A 15,993-nucleotide genomic window follows, 5' to 3' on the forward strand; every position below is an offset into this window, starting at 1 on the left:
TAGGCGGTAGAAGTATATAAGCATCCAGTATGCATAATTTCCGAAGCATTTGAAGGTAAATCCAAGAAGCCTGGTTTAGAGGATCTACATATATGGTCAGACTCAGTACGATATTCAAAGATCCGCCCAGTGAGGGACAGATTTGTTGCCTTTTTTACCAGAGTTTCTTGTCATGCTCTATTGATCCTCTCATCAGTTGAACACTTGTAGCAGGATTTCCAAAAGAAACTCAAACGATTGGCCAAGCAAGTACTGGTAGACTCGCCACCGCACGCGGGCAATATCTTTAAAGCACGGGCAAGCAGGCTAGCTTGTTGCGGCTGTAAAAGGCCCTAGATCTGGTTCGGACATTTTATGAACTGGCACTGCGAAACGTTGTTGAGATAGTAACATGTGCTGCCATACTTGTCAACGAGCGAGCCGGCTCGCTCAGCTCGCTCGGCTTGGACGTTTTGACCAAGCCGAATGAGCTGAGCGCGCAGTGCGCGCTTGCAAGCCGAGCGAGCTTAGGGATAGGCGCTCGCTCAGTCAGCTTGCTTAGCTTGGTTGGATGGGGCGGTTGGAAACTTGGGGCTGAAGGACTTGGTGGAGGGGCAATCTCACGATGATTTTTAGGTGTAGTGCGTAAGTTCGAAACCTAGTTATAACCTAAAATACACTCTTTTTTGCTATATTTCTAGCAAATAAGCTACTAAATTTCCGGCTAACGGCCTGGCAACAATATTCTCCTTCTGCGACACTTCACTTACTACTTATCACCCACCACACTCACCTATACTCCATCAACGCGTCTCTATTTGCAGCTATTATCTACCTCGCCGTTGCTATAATGCCAGCAAAAAGAACACGCGTTAATGCTCTAGAAATCGCGACAACTTCGAAGCGCCCTAGAGTCGCAGCGCGTCATCGCGGGACTGCCAGCCAACCTGTGCTAGTAGATACTCGGCCATTCTCACCATCTCCACCTCCTCCACCGCTGTCGCCGCGTCAAGCTCTCGTCGCCGCGCCACAAGCACCAAATTTTGAAGCGACCCTCCGAGAGTCGCGCGCCGAAGAGACAATCATCCCACCACCTGAGGGCAGCGAGCATGCCACTGTTGCAGCTTCAGGAGCAGCTAGCGAGGCTGTCGACGAGGGTTTCGTATGGGTAGAGGACAAATACGACGGCTTTAATTGGAGTCGCTACCCAAAGCACTGCAAGCCGCCCACATCACTTTCGAACCGAGCAAGCTGGGTATACAGCCATGGCTATCGCATCGCCTTGCGCAGCAACGTCGCAAAAGTCACGTGGATCTGCCACTATTGCTATAAGCACAAGTTCACTACTGTTGGCCGTGGCATACATGACGTCTCGCAGTCTCCATCAGCGCCAGCACGTCATCTCGGAGAAGACAAGAAAGGTCATGGCTTGAAGCCTCCAAGTAAGCGCACTACCGTCGCTCCTCGGAAAGAAACTCTCCTCGAACGCGCCCTTCAGAAGGGCTGCTCTCAGGCTGTTGCCAACGAGCTTACCAACTTCAATATACAAGAGTTTAGGCTTGCGGCCGTCACCTGGCTCGTCGAAAACAACCTCCCACTCTCACAATTCGAATCATCGTCTTTTCGCAATATGATACAATTAGCTAGCGTAGAGGCAGAACGAGCCCTGTGGGCATCTCATAACAGCGTCTCACGATACGTTATACGCCTGTACAACTACCTGTTACCAAAGGTTGTCGCAAGCCTTTCAGAATCAATGAGCAAAGTCCATATAAGCTTTGACGGATGGACGACAAAAGGTGGCAAGCGCGGTTACTTAGGTATCGTCGCCCACTACGTTGATAGCTCTGGCGAGCTCAGGGACTTGCCTATTGCGCTCCCACAACTGACAGGTGCCCACACCGGCGAGGCCATGGCTGAGGTCGTGATGGCAATATTCAAGCAGTTCGAAATCACTGTGGGCAAGCTCGGTTACTTCGTCCTCGACAACGCACATAACAACAACACCACGATCAACACTCTCGCCTTGCAGATGGGCTTCAGCGCTACCGAGCGTCGCCTTCGCTGCGGTCCTCATACGCTTAATCTCATTGGCCAGATGCTACTCTGGGGTGAGGAGAAAGAGTCCTACGACAACGAGGAGACTGAGCGCGTGAACGAAGCTGAGAACATGGCTACTTGGCGAGGCGATGGACCATTAGGAGTGCTTCTCGCGGTTATCAACTACATCAAAACACCACAACAGTACGCTCTTTTTGAGAAGTATCAGAAGCTCGCTATTAGGGACCAGCCTGTCAACGCGCCAACAGAACAGCACAAAATCAAGGAGCCCGTCAAGCCAGTTGTTACTCGCTGGAACTCTTACGTTTCGTGTTTTGAGCGCGCTGTTGAGTTGCAATTAGCGGTTAATGGGTACGCCAACTACCATATTCAGAAGATTGAAACTGAAGACGCGTACGCCCGAAGTCGTAACAACAAGCTGCCTGCAGCGCCGGATTGGATGAGGTCTGATGGGATCAATGCCCATGACTGGCAGGTGATTGCTGAGTATATTGATGTGCTCAGGCCACTGAAACAAGCTACAAAACGGCTTGAAGGCCGCGGCAAAAGCGGTGCTTTTGGAGCAATCGCTGAGGTTATTCCAGTATTTGAATACTTACTTGGAGTCTATGAGGACCGCTTGCAAAGCTATGAAGACGTCATTCACGATGAGCATACAGAGTCACCCGAAGACCACCTTGCTATCAACCTCCGCGCTGCCCTAGTTAAAGCCCGCGAGTACTACAACAAGCTCGACCTCTCGCCAGCTTACTATGCTGCTACAATCCTTCATCCTCGCTACAAAAGCTACCTTGACGCAGCGTGGGCGGATAAGCCTGATTGGCTAGAGAGCAGCAACCGCAAGTTTCAACATTTGTGGGCGGAGTACAAAAGCTTACCGAAGCCGCGCTTACGCCCCAAAGTCAGGCACAATGATATAGACGACGCTATCAACAGCTTTATTGAGCCTGCAGGGCTTACGGAGAACGAGGAGGATGAATATGAGGCTTGGAAACGCAGCGAACCGATCGCTAGCGAGGGCGTCGACCCTATAAAATACTGGGTAGGACTCCGCGATCGCTACCCCAGCCTTAGCAAATTTGCTATCGACATGCTATCAATCCCAGGCTCAAGCTGTGAGTGTGAGCGCTTATTCAGCGAGCTGGGTGACCTCCTCGAGCCCCGTCGGCGCAGCATTTCTCCGCAACTTCTAGCAGCAATACAGTGCGATCGACGATGGATAAGAGCTGGATTTGGCAGTGGTGAGGTGCCTGTAAAGGAGGCTATCAGCGATGAGGAGATGGACGCGAAATACGGTGTACATAAGTGGGATATTAGCTGAGAAACTCAACACCAAGGTTTCTATATAACTTTCCTAATCGGGACTGAGCCCATCAAGCCGAGCGAGCTGACAGCCCTGTTTCAGCCAATCCGAGCGAGCCGAGCGAGCTGCTGGCCTCCGCTCAATTGGCTGAGCAAGCCAATTGGCTGAGCTCGCTCAGCTTGCTCATTGACATCTGTGTGTGCTGCTTGCTTCAGCGGGGCCAACACGCTGGAGACCCATCCAATATCTGCTTTCGAAGGTAGATTTGGCAAGTTTGCCTCTACCTCAATCACTCTCTTTGTCGAATCCTGGTGGTCTGGCCGCTTGGTGCTTACTTCAGCGCAATACGTAAGTATAATTGCTATGGGGCTTAGGACTATCACTGTCGATCGCGATATTAGCTAGCGCTAACCCGCAACATCAAAATTTCCTACGGTCTGCTAGGTACGCAAGTCTTGTTCGTAGAGTATGGGCACATGTTATACTTAGACACTCCTTTCTTCAATGCGCTGTTAGATCCCGTTTGGTTAAGAGCAGCAATTGCATCCAAAGGCGATTAGAGAGAGTCTCTCGATGCAGACCTAGGCGGAAGCGTCGGAATAATTTGAGAAGAGCAGATACATAGGCTAAAAAGAATATCCAAAGATCAATTTGATTGTTCAAGTTTCACTTCCCACGCACAAAGCAGACAGACTGGCAAACGCTGAATTATTTCCACAACTAAATTACTCCACGTAAACTTAGCTAACCCCTTATCTTCTCATTAGCAACCGCAGGTGTCAGTGGCGCCCATGCGCACGCATCGAGCTGGTCCGCCACCGCATCCACGTGGAAAGTCCCGGGCGCAGTCGGGACACTTTGTATAGGACGTTAGCTCTAGCAGGAGTGGTAGGGGGCTAGTAAAGGATCCTTTTGACGTACTTGGGCGAGGGCGCCCGGCATAGAGACGGTGAGTGCGAGAAGCACAGCGATGGTCTTAAAGCTGAGCATAGCTGCAGATGTCGTCGGAGATGTTTTCGATTATTTTTTATATATTTTAAGAAGAGGTTCGTTGAAGTCTTGGAGTATTCCAAGAGCTATTTTTGGAGTAAAGAGGTTTATGGGTTATGATACCAAATTCTGGGGGTACGGTACTGTTTTAAAGACCGGTTGGCAGATCTACAGATCTTCTACCTCGGCCTACTGGGCAGCCGGATTACAGCTGCACGTCGGATGAAGCGGTCTGCCCGGATGTTGTAATGATTCGTCACTAGGGTCCTCCTTCTCCCAATACAGAAAGTGTGGCGAGAAGGACGGCGAGAGTCATAATATTAAGCACAGCGCTAATTTGCTTCAATACCTAATGTCTGTGATGGCTCTATAGGGACACGAGATCGACAAGGTCTTGGGGCTGTCGTGAAAATAAGGTTGGGAAAGTCTTCTTTATAGTTATCCATCGGTGAGTTGAACAAAGCGTAGCTGACCGGTTAGGTTCTAGGGGGTCGTACTCAGCATTTCCAAGGGTGCATCACCTGTAAGCCCAAGTCAATGTGGCCCAAGTTCCTTAACAGTCAGCATAGATACCTTCGGTGTTGATATGGCGAACTCTAGACGGAGTTCCTGATACAGTTAGATCTTGTACAGAGTTCCTGAAACTTTCACTTCAACAACGCAATCTTCCACGATTTTCTTGTAATGTCACGTTACTTTCATGCATGACCAACTGGAACATGAAATTTCGTGATACTTAGTTGTAATCGTTGTATCTATCTAATACAAAAAGAATTTCATGCAAATTGACTGCGCCATGTTCTGCACTCTGAAATCTCTTGCACACATGATGGCTTTTGGAGACAGAACAGACCCACCATTCACGTGACACAGCATGGAGAAATACATCCTCTTAGCTGCTAATCACCCAGAAGAGAAGTAGAGGGAAAAGTCAACATCGAGTGCGAAAACCATGCCGTCGGATTTCTGCGCTCCCTTGATGGCTGTTTGGCGCCTTGGACCTTCTCTCACTTGCAGACTTGTCAACAATCAATCAGATCGGCATGATTGATTCCTATCTAGGCTAAAGGCTGCCTAATGAAGTAATTCTTTAACCTATATAGGAATCAATCATGTCGATCGATTGATTGTTGACAAGTCTGCTCACTTGCAAGGCTGGCTGCCATCGCTCCTTCCTCAACAGCGCTCATGACGCACTCTCGCGTCCACAAGACCCACATGTTTCCTTTCAAAAGCCTCAGTTTGTGTCCCCTCCATCTTTCACCTCGCAATACCACATTTCCTTCTTTGAGGTCAACCCTCAAGCTACGGGTGGGCACTGTCACTCTAAGCTTCCACTACCATCACCACCCTCACCACCCTGCCCAGAAACATGACCGACTCGAAGGCGCCAACCCAAGAAGGCGCACAGTTGGCCAAACCAGATATGTAAACACCTGTTCAGATCTGTCGCTCCCATTCCTGGGTTACCCTTCCCGATTTCTCCATAAGCTATCCGCATGCCTGCACTCAATATTCGACTAACACGACCTCACTAGCTGACTGGGCTCTACACGTCGTAGTAGCACCTGAAGTTCTTATCACCCAGCGATGCGACAGTCTTGACCTACTATTCAACCGATGGAGGCTGTATCGACGTGCTCAATGTGCTCAACATGTACGAAGCACATGACGAGTACGAATGGCCTACTGTCACCGGCTACGATTTTGCGCAGGCCATGCGAATTCGCCGTGCGCTAGTCAATGATGTCTTCGTTGCGCTGGAGAAGACAGGTAGGGTCAAGCTTGTGGGTGAGCAGGCGCAGAGTGTGCCGAATACACTGCAGAGCAGCGGAAAGAAGGTTGATGACACTGGTGAGTATCTTGAAATCATTTGGCCTTGGTTGCGGTGCTAAAAATATGAACAGCTGGTGGAAGCAATGCTGGACGCAAACGCAAACGCAAGAATGAAGACAGGGATTACGAAAGTGATGAATTCCTCAGCAAGACGATGCGTGAACTACTCATTATGCTGAAGGGTCCCATCTCAGTATACACCAAACAAATAAGCACCACTTGTGGAGTCAAGCCTGAAGTTCAGCTGGCCGATATCGTTCATGATACCTTGGTATATGATTTGGATGATTTGGATAATTGGGATGATTACTAGTGACAAACTGTCAGAACTGAGTCAAAGAGGAAGTCTGGACTATGAGATAGGAACAAGAAGCTGATAAACAGAATGTCCAGCGCACAAAGACCAACATGGGCGGTCTGATGGACTGAGTGCGGGTGTCATACATAGGAATATCCAATAGGGCTACAACGTACAAGGGGGGATATAGCATCTCAAGAGAGAAGGCACGGAAGAGTTAAGTATCATGGATAGACCGACTACTCGGCAAAATTACAATCATGTCTAGCACTTCAACGCGCACATGGATCTCGTTATTCATACTATCGTGAGTCATGCTGCCGAACACAGTCACAACAATATCCAGTCGACAGCAACCAACCACTTCTCCCCTCGTACATCAACATCCCAAGTCGGCACTCTCACCCCCCAGCAAACTCCCTATCTTGACAAGCACACCCCCAGAGCCTCTCACACCTCCTTGACCAGCCACCAGGATGAATACCTCCTCGTCTGCATCCGAATTGCTCGATGCAGTATACATAGCATGCTGTACACACCCCCTTGCAAAAACAACACCACCGGCATAACATCCCACCACACCATCATCATCTCCACCCCCCCTTCGTCCCCTTCCCCGCTAACCCCGTAATCCGAACTCTAATCTTAACACCATCGTCCCTATCCCGTCCCCACAGCACACTACCGCCCCTATCCTGTGTCGCAAACGCCATATTCGCCGTTTCCACAATCCAACCCGCAGCCGTCGAGGCCATACCGCCGGGTATGTACTTTGCTGTTTTGCGAGAAGGGGAGAAAATGTCTGGAGGGGGTTTGACTGGTTTGGGTGGGGAGGTGGGAAGCGCGGGGAGGATGAAGTGGGGGCGCGATGCAGATGTAGATGGAGGTACGGGTGCTGTCGCTGCTACTGTTGCTATACTGGGGAAGGGCGCGGGTGTGCGGGGTGGCGGTACTTTGAAGCGATGGGTTGTTGGTGCGGGTGTTTGGGGGTCCGATGGGGATTGTAGTTGTGGTGGGCTTGGTGGTGATGTGCGGCGGCGCTTGGTGCGTGCGGCAGTGTCGAAGAGCATTTCATCGTCATCATCGTCGTTGTTGTTATTGTTGGGTTCGTGTTCCTGTGATCCTTCTATGCTTTCTACGCGCTCAAACTTCCTTGGTGGCTTCGGCCGCGGGGTCGTGTGTTGGAGTTGGAGTTCCCGCGCCGCTTCGTGCTTCTCCTTGCTCGGTCCATGGTCTGTCGCAGCGGTTATCTTGTGTTGCGCAGGCGCGATGACGAAGCGTTTCGCAGGTGTCAACTTCTTGAATTGCAGCTCTGGTTTTTGCGCCGGTTTCTTCGCGAGCGGGGGCGTTTGTATGGCGAACGTATTGCGTAGATTGGATTGTGGCTTCTTCGACTTTTGTGCCGAGGGCGGATTGGGGGTTAAGAAGCGGTGTGGTGAGGGTGTGTGTGTTGGCATAGTGGGAACGACATGGGGAGATTCAGGGGCTTTAGTTTGCGGGCGCAATGTGTTATCGGTGAAAGCATCGTGGGTGGTGGCAAGGCAGCCGCGTCGTGCCGAAAACGCGGGGACGCGCTGTCACGGGGTTGGGCCCACTCAAACAAGCAATACATACTCATGTCAAAACTGCGAATACGAGACTACAGATTTTACTTGGGAGACGGATCTTGTCGCAACCGAGCTTCCATGGCAGTCAGACGACGCTTACTGACCTTGGTCATGTGCCCGTCGATGAAATCCAGACTTAAGTTATGTATCAATGCGGGATTGCTTACTGCCCGCTGATGATGCAATCTCAGAGCACGTAAATACAAGGATCAGCGCGCGTACCCGACGAATCGGTGTTTTGGCAAAAGTCCAACATTTGGCAGGCCGGCGAGTCCAGCCATCTTTCAGACGCGTGCGGCAGGCTTGGACAGTGCCATCGGGTGGTTCGATCGCCGTGCGGGAGATCAACGGTATCCTGGCTGCGACGTGCTCTGGCGTGCTGGTTCCCCTAACAACATCGGCGACATACATGACAGCAGCCGTCATGAGCGTCAGTAGGCGTCAGTCAGGGTGAGGTATGGCGGCATAATCTGGTCGAGGCTGGGCACGCCTATCTTGATGGTGGGGGCGTGCGGAACGGAGTGAGGGCAGACTTGGGGCCTTGCAGGTGTGGCGCAGTGTGATATCGCAACTAGGACGGCCAAGCAAGATTGCGATGCCGCATACGTACCACGGCCGCAGGCGGCCTGACAGAAATGTACATATAATGATATACTATGCAGGTAACCCGTCAGATCCGGGTCAGGATGCATCAGCTCATAACGGCAAGTAGGGCGCACAATGGACGGGAAATGGACGGTAAACAAGCCAGCCACAGCTTCTCGCATATGCCGAAACAAGGCCCATCGATAGCGCGGAGGTGTTCGCAGGAACAATTGGGCTAAGGACAAGCTGAGACAGGCAGCTGCAAGGTACGGCCCCTACGGATATAAGATGATGTGACGGGGGGACATGGTGGGCGACTGATTGGCGATTGGCAATTGGCGCGGGGGGGGGACGAGGAGCGAGGCTGGGGACCAGCCACAAGATGCGCAACTCGAGGATAGAACAACACGGCCGCGCTGCCCTAAGCCAACCTACATGACTCTCGACGAGGCCAGACGTCTGCTTCTGCACCGTCGCTCCCTTGCCTTTGCTTTTGCTGCCACTGCCACGTAGCCGTCGTCATCGTCGTCTCTCGTTTTGTTGTCGTTTTCTGTCTGTCTATGCCCACCATCCACGTTAGCCTACGCTGCATACGCGGCTTCGTACAAGAGTCGGCCCATAGCCACTCGCGCCTTCGCTCCTTCCCCCGACTGAGTACTCCGACGGCAGGCGCCATTCACTCACCATGTCGACCAAATCCGTCACCATGTCCAACTTTGGCGGCGCCCACGCTGCCGGCATCTTCTCCGACATGACGGTCGATGGGCCTATAATCGGCACCCTGGTCGTCATCATGGACCGCGCGAGGAATTTGCCCAACAAGCGGACCATGGGCAAACAGGACCCTTATTGTGCTGCACGCCTGGGCAAGGAAGCAAAAAAGACGAGGACGGATAAGCGCGGAGGGCAGACGCCCAAGTGGTGAGTATGCGCTCGAGTAGAAAACCAAAGATACGGTGCTGACATATGCAGGGACCAGGAATTGCGCTTCACAGTCCACGACTCGCCTGACTACAACCGCCTCAAGGTGTCCGTCTTCAACGACGACAAGAAGACGGAGCTGATTGGCGAGGCCTATGCGAACCTGCAGTCCGTCATTACACCCGGCGGAGGACAGAGCGATGAGTGGCTCGGCCTGAATTGCAAGGGCAAGTACGCGGGCGAAATCCGCATGGAGATGACCTACTACGACACCCGCCCCAAGACGGAGAAGCAGGTATCTGACAGGAAGAGGGAATCGGCCAAAGCAGAAACATATGGACATGGACATGGACACGGCGTAGTAGGGGGGGCGCGAGAGATGGCGCCCATCAAGCGACGACCGCTGCCCAACGATCCCACAGGCGCTTCGCCGTCGCCCGTCCACACGCCAGAGCACCGGGGACTGCGCGGTCTGCGAGCTGGCCCACGAGAGCTGGGCTCGCCGCGACACCATCAGTCGCCCAGCGAGCAGTCGCCAGGCCACAGAAGCCAGTCGGATACGCCTACCCGCAGGCCTGTGGCCGCAGGTTCGCCATTGAACTCGACGCCTCCCCAGCGCCCAGCGCCGCAATCTTCATACAGCACGCCGCCAAACCCGCGCCCGTCGAACCAGAGAATGCCACTACCGAGAGAAGAGAGCTTTGACATGTCATATGCAGCGCCGAAACCATATGAGGTGAAGCCAATAGACCCTCTGCCTCAGCACATCCGCCATGCAGAGCCAAGAAGAACATCTCAAGAGGATGACCGCTCGCCCCGTGCTCATCCGCAGCAGCACCCGGCTGAGCCTGTCCACTCGCACTCTGCTCCAATCGTCCCAACACAGCACAGCTATGAGGCTTCGGCCCACCAGCAGCAGCTACAGCAGCAACAACTGCAGATCCAGTATCTGCAACAACAACTGTTGCAGCAACAGCAGGTCGAGCCGCAAAGGATTGAACCAGCTCGGCAGGCTCCGGCTTCATACGGTCAGGAACAGTACCAGGACCCTTCCTACCAGGTTGCGCCTCTGCGCACCTCTCGAAGCCGCGAGTACAGCGACGAGCAGGTGTCGCCCATGAACCCTTACTATGGGCAGCTGAGGTTCATTGAGGCGCCTCCTACACACGAGGAGGGCTCCTTGCACCGAAGACGCAGTGCGATGCAGCCAATGGTCGAAGACGAGGATGATATGCCACCACCGCCGCCAACGCATAAGCGCAACGCGAGCACTGTGCCTCATCGCCGCCATGAAAGCCCCGAGCAGTACCACAATGAAGCTCCTGAACCACTCAGTTTCTCATCCCGGTCTCGGGAGCAGTCGCGTCGTCTCAGTTACGACACTGCGCCCCAAAATTACGAGTCCAACGACTACGCACCACGACAACCCGGGGAGCGGCGATACACGCATCCTCGTATGCCAGCCCAACAATCAAGTCGCCCAACATCCCGTCAGGACATGATGGTGCCCTCTCCACTGCGACAGGAGACCTTGCGCCAGGAACCGCCGGCATTGCCATCTAGTCTCATTGCTGGCCTTAATCCTGCCAGACAAGAGATTGAAGCGGTGCCGTATGAGGCGCCTCCAACATACGAGACTCCTCCACGGCTGCGTCACTACTCTGAGCCAGCAGAATACCGGGCCATCACCCAGTACGAAACGCCTGTGCAGTCTCAAGAACTGGTCCATCATTCGGCCTACCAAAACAACGATTACTACCCGCATGACCCACCGGAGCAGCCCCGCCAGAGATCGCCTCCGGCATATGATACCGCTGCTATCGTCAAGCCACGCGCTACAAGCCCCGGTGTTAACCCACGCTACACTCCTAACCCACCCATGGATCGTTACTCTCCAAACCTTGATATCGATCGCTACTCGCCGAATCCGGTCACTGAGCGCTCGTCTAGGATGCCTGCGCGAAGCATGCCGACTCGCAAGTCTGTCTCACCCCGACCACCACCTCCTGCGGAGGACTTTGGTGAGCGAAGACTATCTGGTGTTGCTTTCAACCCAGACAGCTTCGACGTGTACAACCCGAGAGTATCCAAGTCGCCCATTCCTTCGGATGATGAGCCGGAGCGACCAGGCAGTCGCATGGAGTACAACGACAAAGGCCAGATTGTCACCTTCAGCGGCCGCGTCGTTGATGCCTCTGACCATCTTCCCGTCGACAACTGGGCCCCTGAGCCAGTGCCGAAAGGCACTGTGAAGGAGAAATCTTCTCGGTCCCGACCACAGCTAAACGGCAGTCGAGACCTCGAAGCTGCCATGCAACGCGAGGAGCGTTACCAACGGGAGCGCGCGGAGCGAGAGCGCATCCGCCATGCGACAAGCATGAACTTTGACAACAGCAGCGCGCTCGTAACGACAAGACATGACTTTAACGACACTGTGAATGCCGGCGCACTTGTCCTAGCAAGCCATCATCACGCCGACCCCTCCAACTCTATCGGTCGCAACAGGCGAGACCAACAGCAGCGCCCAGTATCCTCATATGACACCCCACCCCAGTACCAGATGCCGGACAGGCAAGTTCTCCGTGAGCGAGAAAACCCCAACAGCTATGGCAGTAGCCCTGGCTATGACCGACGCGGCACGCAGAGACACAGCGTCGCGGGCCCCCCTCCCATTCCAGCCAAAGTACCTCTCGATATGGGCGGTGGCTACGGCGTTCAGAATGAAGACATGGCACTTAGCCTTGAGCTCCAAAGCATCGACATTGGTCCTGGGTCTGGGACACGCAGGCCACGAACTACGGCTCGACGACAGTATGGATACTAATGGTGCCATGAAAGATGTCATGTCTTTTTGCTTATGCGGATTTACGCCTTTCTGATGGTGTGTGTGTGTTTTTTTGTGTACGATAACAATGGTTTGATGTCATTTTTTTGGTAAGTTTTAGAACCGGTGGTTGGTTGGTGCGTTCTTGTGGTGGTGGTAGTGTTTCCTAGGAAACCAACCCCCTTTCTTCTTTCTCTCTCTTTTAGTAATTGCTCGATGTACTGTGCGATTCCAACGAGGGTTTGAGAGCCAGAACATGTCCGAGTCTTTTTTTTTCTTCATTCCTTTGATGCGCTTCGAATACACCTACCTAACCTGCTTTTATGGCTGTGTTTTTCTTTGTCGGGCTTAGAAGCAATAGCTTGCATAGATATCCAACACTCATGGGCGTGTGTCCACCCTTTTTTTTCTTGCGATTATCTCTTCTCTTCTCTTTGCTCCTGAGTGAAGTAGTTATTGAGGATAGTAATTTATACATGATCACCACTTCTGCTCCTCTTCCCGTTTGAGTACTTGTGCAAGTTGTGTGATGTATTATTCTAACCAAATGGACGGGAATGCTAGACGGGCAAACACAATAGTCTGATACTCGATTATTACGCTCGTCTGACGAGACGGCTGGTTAGGAAGATTATATGCTGGGGGTATATACTGAAAACATCATGCAAGAACTTGTACCTCCCTCCTCACCTTCATCAACCTCACTCCAGGACCACCCTTCCCCCTCTCCTCCCCTCTCCTCTCATCTGCCCCTCCTCATCAAATACACGTTACATTACATTACCCATACTCCATGCCCATATTTCTCATTCGTACAAATCTCTATCCTTGGGATCGTTCTTGGGTGGCGGTGGGACGACAGACGAAGACGGAGGTGTCTCTCTTGATATATCCACGACTGGAGAAGCGTTTATGCGGATGGGTGGTATCTGTGGTGCGTTTTGTGCGGTGGGTTGAGGTTGAGCTGGATGAGGCGGTGGTGTCGGTTGTGTAGGTGCGGTATTTTGGTGAGGATGGATAGGCTGTGGCGTCTGCGGCGATATAGGCGATATGTTGCTCATCTGCTGTTGCTGCGGATTAGATACGGGGTATTGCGACACCACACCCACATCCTTGCTCACACCACCATAGTACCCAGCTTGCTGCTGCGACACCCACCCCCCATTCGGCTGCGGCGGCCCATAATAGTAAACCTGTCCCGGCACCGCAACCCCCGCCCCATTCCCAGCCGTCTGTGCCATGGCCGGATGCAACGGCTGCCCCGGCTCCACAATCCCAACCGTCGTCTTACAAAACTGACCCAGCAACTCCTCTGGATACCTAAATCGAAACCCCCACCTCCACCACGCCCTCAGCTTCGCCCCTTTCCCCATAGCCACCCACTTCTCCTTCAAAAGCTTCTGGTCCTGCTCACTCCGCCGATCCTGCATACGCGTGAAACACAGTACCAGGAGCGAAAGGGCGATCCAGCAGATTGTCCCGCAGCGCATGGCGCTCTTGCCGCACATGAGGCGGCGGAACCAGAAGAAGGATTCTAAGAAGCCGAGGAGGAAGAGAAGTGGGAGAACGGTGGCGATGACGATGATGGTGGTGCGTAGGGAGGTATGACAGTAGAAGAACGAATAACAGTCATCATAATCAGAGCTGCTTGAGCCTGACCGCGAAGACCCAGTACGGTAGGGCGCATGCGGCGTACTGCAGCTAGTGATGTAATCACTGTAATCGGGATCCGTGCTGGAAGTGAACGGTGCGGCGTTGGCGCTGAGATACCAAGTTTCATACATATAAACCGTTTGGCCGTATGTAATGTGAGACGTAGATTTCTCAACAGATGTCGGCGTTACTTGCGCTGTTACTTTCGAGGGTACGTCTACCGAGGCGGTGGTTGTTATGGTGAAGATTGTGGGGCAGGAGGATGGTGCTGTCATTGTTACGGGCATGCTGAAGAAGATACTGGTGGATGTTTCCAGTGTTGTTGATGCTGTGGCTGTGGCGTCGGATTCGTCAGTCGTTGCGGGCACGATGTCTGTTGCTGCTACGGCGTTTGTGGTGTAGTACGCTTCTACGATTTGCAGGTTGCGGTAGTACGCTTCTGAGGAGGTGTACATGGAATATGGGGTCAAGGTTGGTGTGACGCCATCTTTGATGGTGCCGACTGTCGTCCAGGTATCTATGGTTACGCTACCGTCGTAGTATGTGTATGCGCTTTCGGTGACTTGGTCGACGAAACGCGCAGTGTATGTCCAGAATGCGGATGTGGATGTGGAAGCGGTCCTCCGAGAAGTGGGGGTGTAGTAGTCGTCATCAGTGAGTGATTGAGCAGCGCTCGTGGAAACGATGGTAGCGATGATAGCCACGAGGGCGTAGCAAGAAACCATCGTGGGCGCGTCGTGCAGCGCAAATGGGAAAAACGATCGTGGGTCGCGTAAACAGGATGTATTAGATATTAAGAATCCCGTACGTAGTAGGTAGGGTTGGGTATTCTTCAAGAAAAAGCATCAGGGTAACACAATCATCTTAAACTACTCAACACAGGCTAGCCTCATCGGTTTAGTGCAAAACAGAGTGTGCACGCAGAGTCATATCGTTTCCCTCCCGTCGCTTAGGAATGGCAGCCTTGCGCTGTCCCCTCAGGGTCCAATCAAAACACCGTCGTAAAGTTAGTCAAATTTTCCGGCAAGGGTCTAGACGTTTTGTTTTAGCGATATTGGCATCGTTGCTATCTTTGGCCTTGTTGCGGCTCCTGTGGTGGGTGCTAGGGCGGATGCAGGGGGGTTGTGATGGGTGGCCTGAGGATGGAAAGGGCTTGCACTGCCTGGATGGGTTTATTGGAAAATTGATGACGATGGGGATGCGTGATGTGTAGATTATTGCTGGATGTCAGTGATGTTACAATGCAGATGCAAAAGGGTTGCTAGATGGGATCGAAGGGTGTGTTGAAGTGGAAAATTGGTTTTGGTGGTGTTCGTGCAGTGACGGACCCCAACTTGTGCGATGGCTTGGCAAAATGTCATTCGAGGTATCTGAGCTTTACTAAATTATGAATTATTCCACTGTTCGGTATAGCCGGTTTCCGGATAGGTTTAATAATATGACTATTTTCTTTTGTGCTTGGCATTGGATGGAGTCTCGAGTAACTAGGGGAAGTAGTCAATCATGTCATGTACCTTGCTACTGTCACTACGTTCATGTAATAATCAAAGAGCAAAGCTGGAAAAAGAGAAAATTTGTATACCCAGAAGAAGGTTGAAAAAGCAAGCATGTATGACTAGCTACACGAACATAGGCTTGAGATGTTCGAGATCATACCTTTTCATATGCACACAGAGCACTTGGCCCGCAATGAGTAGTTCTTCGTCATATGATTTCGAAAACATTAATATCTGTATTGATTATAACATTTATTTGCTAGTCGACGTGGTTATGCTAGTTCTGGCAGGCGCTGCGCGATGATTATGCTAGTCTCCAACTGGGTAAAGCGTAACTATCTTTACCCCACACCCTGCAGTCAGCTTGTCAGCTCCTGCAAGCTTCCTGTCACATACACTCTACATCGTCAAAACCTCCAGAATTTCATGAACTGTATCGA

The 15,993-nt window shown here is 52.3% G+C and overlaps 7 protein-coding genes across 7 annotated transcripts; 4 read left to right on the top strand and 3 right to left on the bottom strand.

Annotated features, from left to right (window-relative positions):
• Positions 1-829: 829 nt before the first annotated feature.
• PtrM4_017950 (Dimer-Tnp-hAT domain containing protein) lies at positions 830-3,361 on the top strand (the record flags this gene model as incomplete). Its single annotated transcript, XM_066103304.1, has 1 exon — positions 830-3,361. One exon carries the CDS (start codon positions 830-832, stop codon positions 3,359-3,361), a length of 2,532 nt encoding a protein of 843 aa, XP_065965506.1.
• A 745-nt stretch (positions 3,362-4,106) lies between these two features.
• Positions 4,107-4,333, bottom strand: PtrM4_017960 (uncharacterized protein; the record flags this gene model as incomplete). The annotated part of the gene is made up of 2 exons (XM_001931669.2): positions 4,107-4,199; positions 4,265-4,333. The coding sequence occupies 2 exons, from the start codon at positions 4,331-4,333 to the stop codon at positions 4,107-4,109; spliced, it is 162 nt and encodes a 53-aa protein (XP_001931704.1).
• A 1,655-nt stretch (positions 4,334-5,988) lies between these two features.
• Positions 5,989-6,598, top strand: PtrM4_017970 (uncharacterized protein; the record flags this gene model as incomplete). The annotated part of the gene is made up of 3 exons (XM_001931670.2): positions 5,989-6,187; positions 6,241-6,440; positions 6,554-6,598. 3 exons carry the CDS (start codon positions 5,989-5,991, stop codon positions 6,596-6,598), a joined length of 444 nt encoding a protein of 147 aa, XP_001931705.2.
• A 456-nt stretch (positions 6,599-7,054) lies between these two features.
• On the bottom strand, positions 7,055-7,924 carry PtrM4_017980 (DedD, protein conserved in bacteria; the record flags this gene model as incomplete). Its single annotated transcript, XM_001931671.2, has 1 exon — positions 7,055-7,924. One exon carries the CDS (start codon positions 7,922-7,924, stop codon positions 7,055-7,057), a length of 870 nt encoding a protein of 289 aa, XP_001931706.2.
• Positions 7,925-9,344: 1,420 nt separating this feature from the next.
• Positions 9,345-9,584, top strand: PtrM4_017990 (uncharacterized protein; the record flags this gene model as incomplete). The annotated part of the gene is made up of 1 exon (XM_001931672.2): positions 9,345-9,584. One exon carries the CDS (start codon positions 9,345-9,347, stop codon positions 9,582-9,584), a length of 240 nt encoding a protein of 79 aa, XP_001931707.2.
• Positions 9,585-10,697: 1,113 nt separating this feature from the next.
• PtrM4_018000 (uncharacterized protein) lies at positions 10,698-12,404 on the top strand (the record flags this gene model as incomplete). The annotated part of the gene is made up of 1 exon (XM_066103305.1): positions 10,698-12,404. The coding sequence occupies one exon, from the start codon at positions 10,698-10,700 to the stop codon at positions 12,402-12,404; it is 1,707 nt and encodes a 568-aa protein (XP_065965507.1).
• An 806-nt stretch (positions 12,405-13,210) lies between these two features.
• PtrM4_018010 (DUF1421 multi-domain protein) lies at positions 13,211-14,782 on the bottom strand (the record flags this gene model as incomplete). The annotated part of the gene is made up of 1 exon (XM_001931673.1): positions 13,211-14,782. One exon carries the CDS (start codon positions 14,780-14,782, stop codon positions 13,211-13,213), a length of 1,572 nt encoding a protein of 523 aa, XP_001931708.1.
• Between the last annotated feature and the right edge of the window lie 1,211 nt (positions 14,783-15,993).

The sequence above is a fragment of the Pyrenophora tritici-repentis genome, chromosome 1 (assembly GCF_003171515.1).
Source record: "Pyrenophora tritici-repentis strain M4 chromosome 1, whole genome shotgun sequence".
Taxonomy (NCBI): domain Eukaryota; kingdom Fungi; phylum Ascomycota; class Dothideomycetes; order Pleosporales; family Pleosporaceae; genus Pyrenophora; species Pyrenophora tritici-repentis.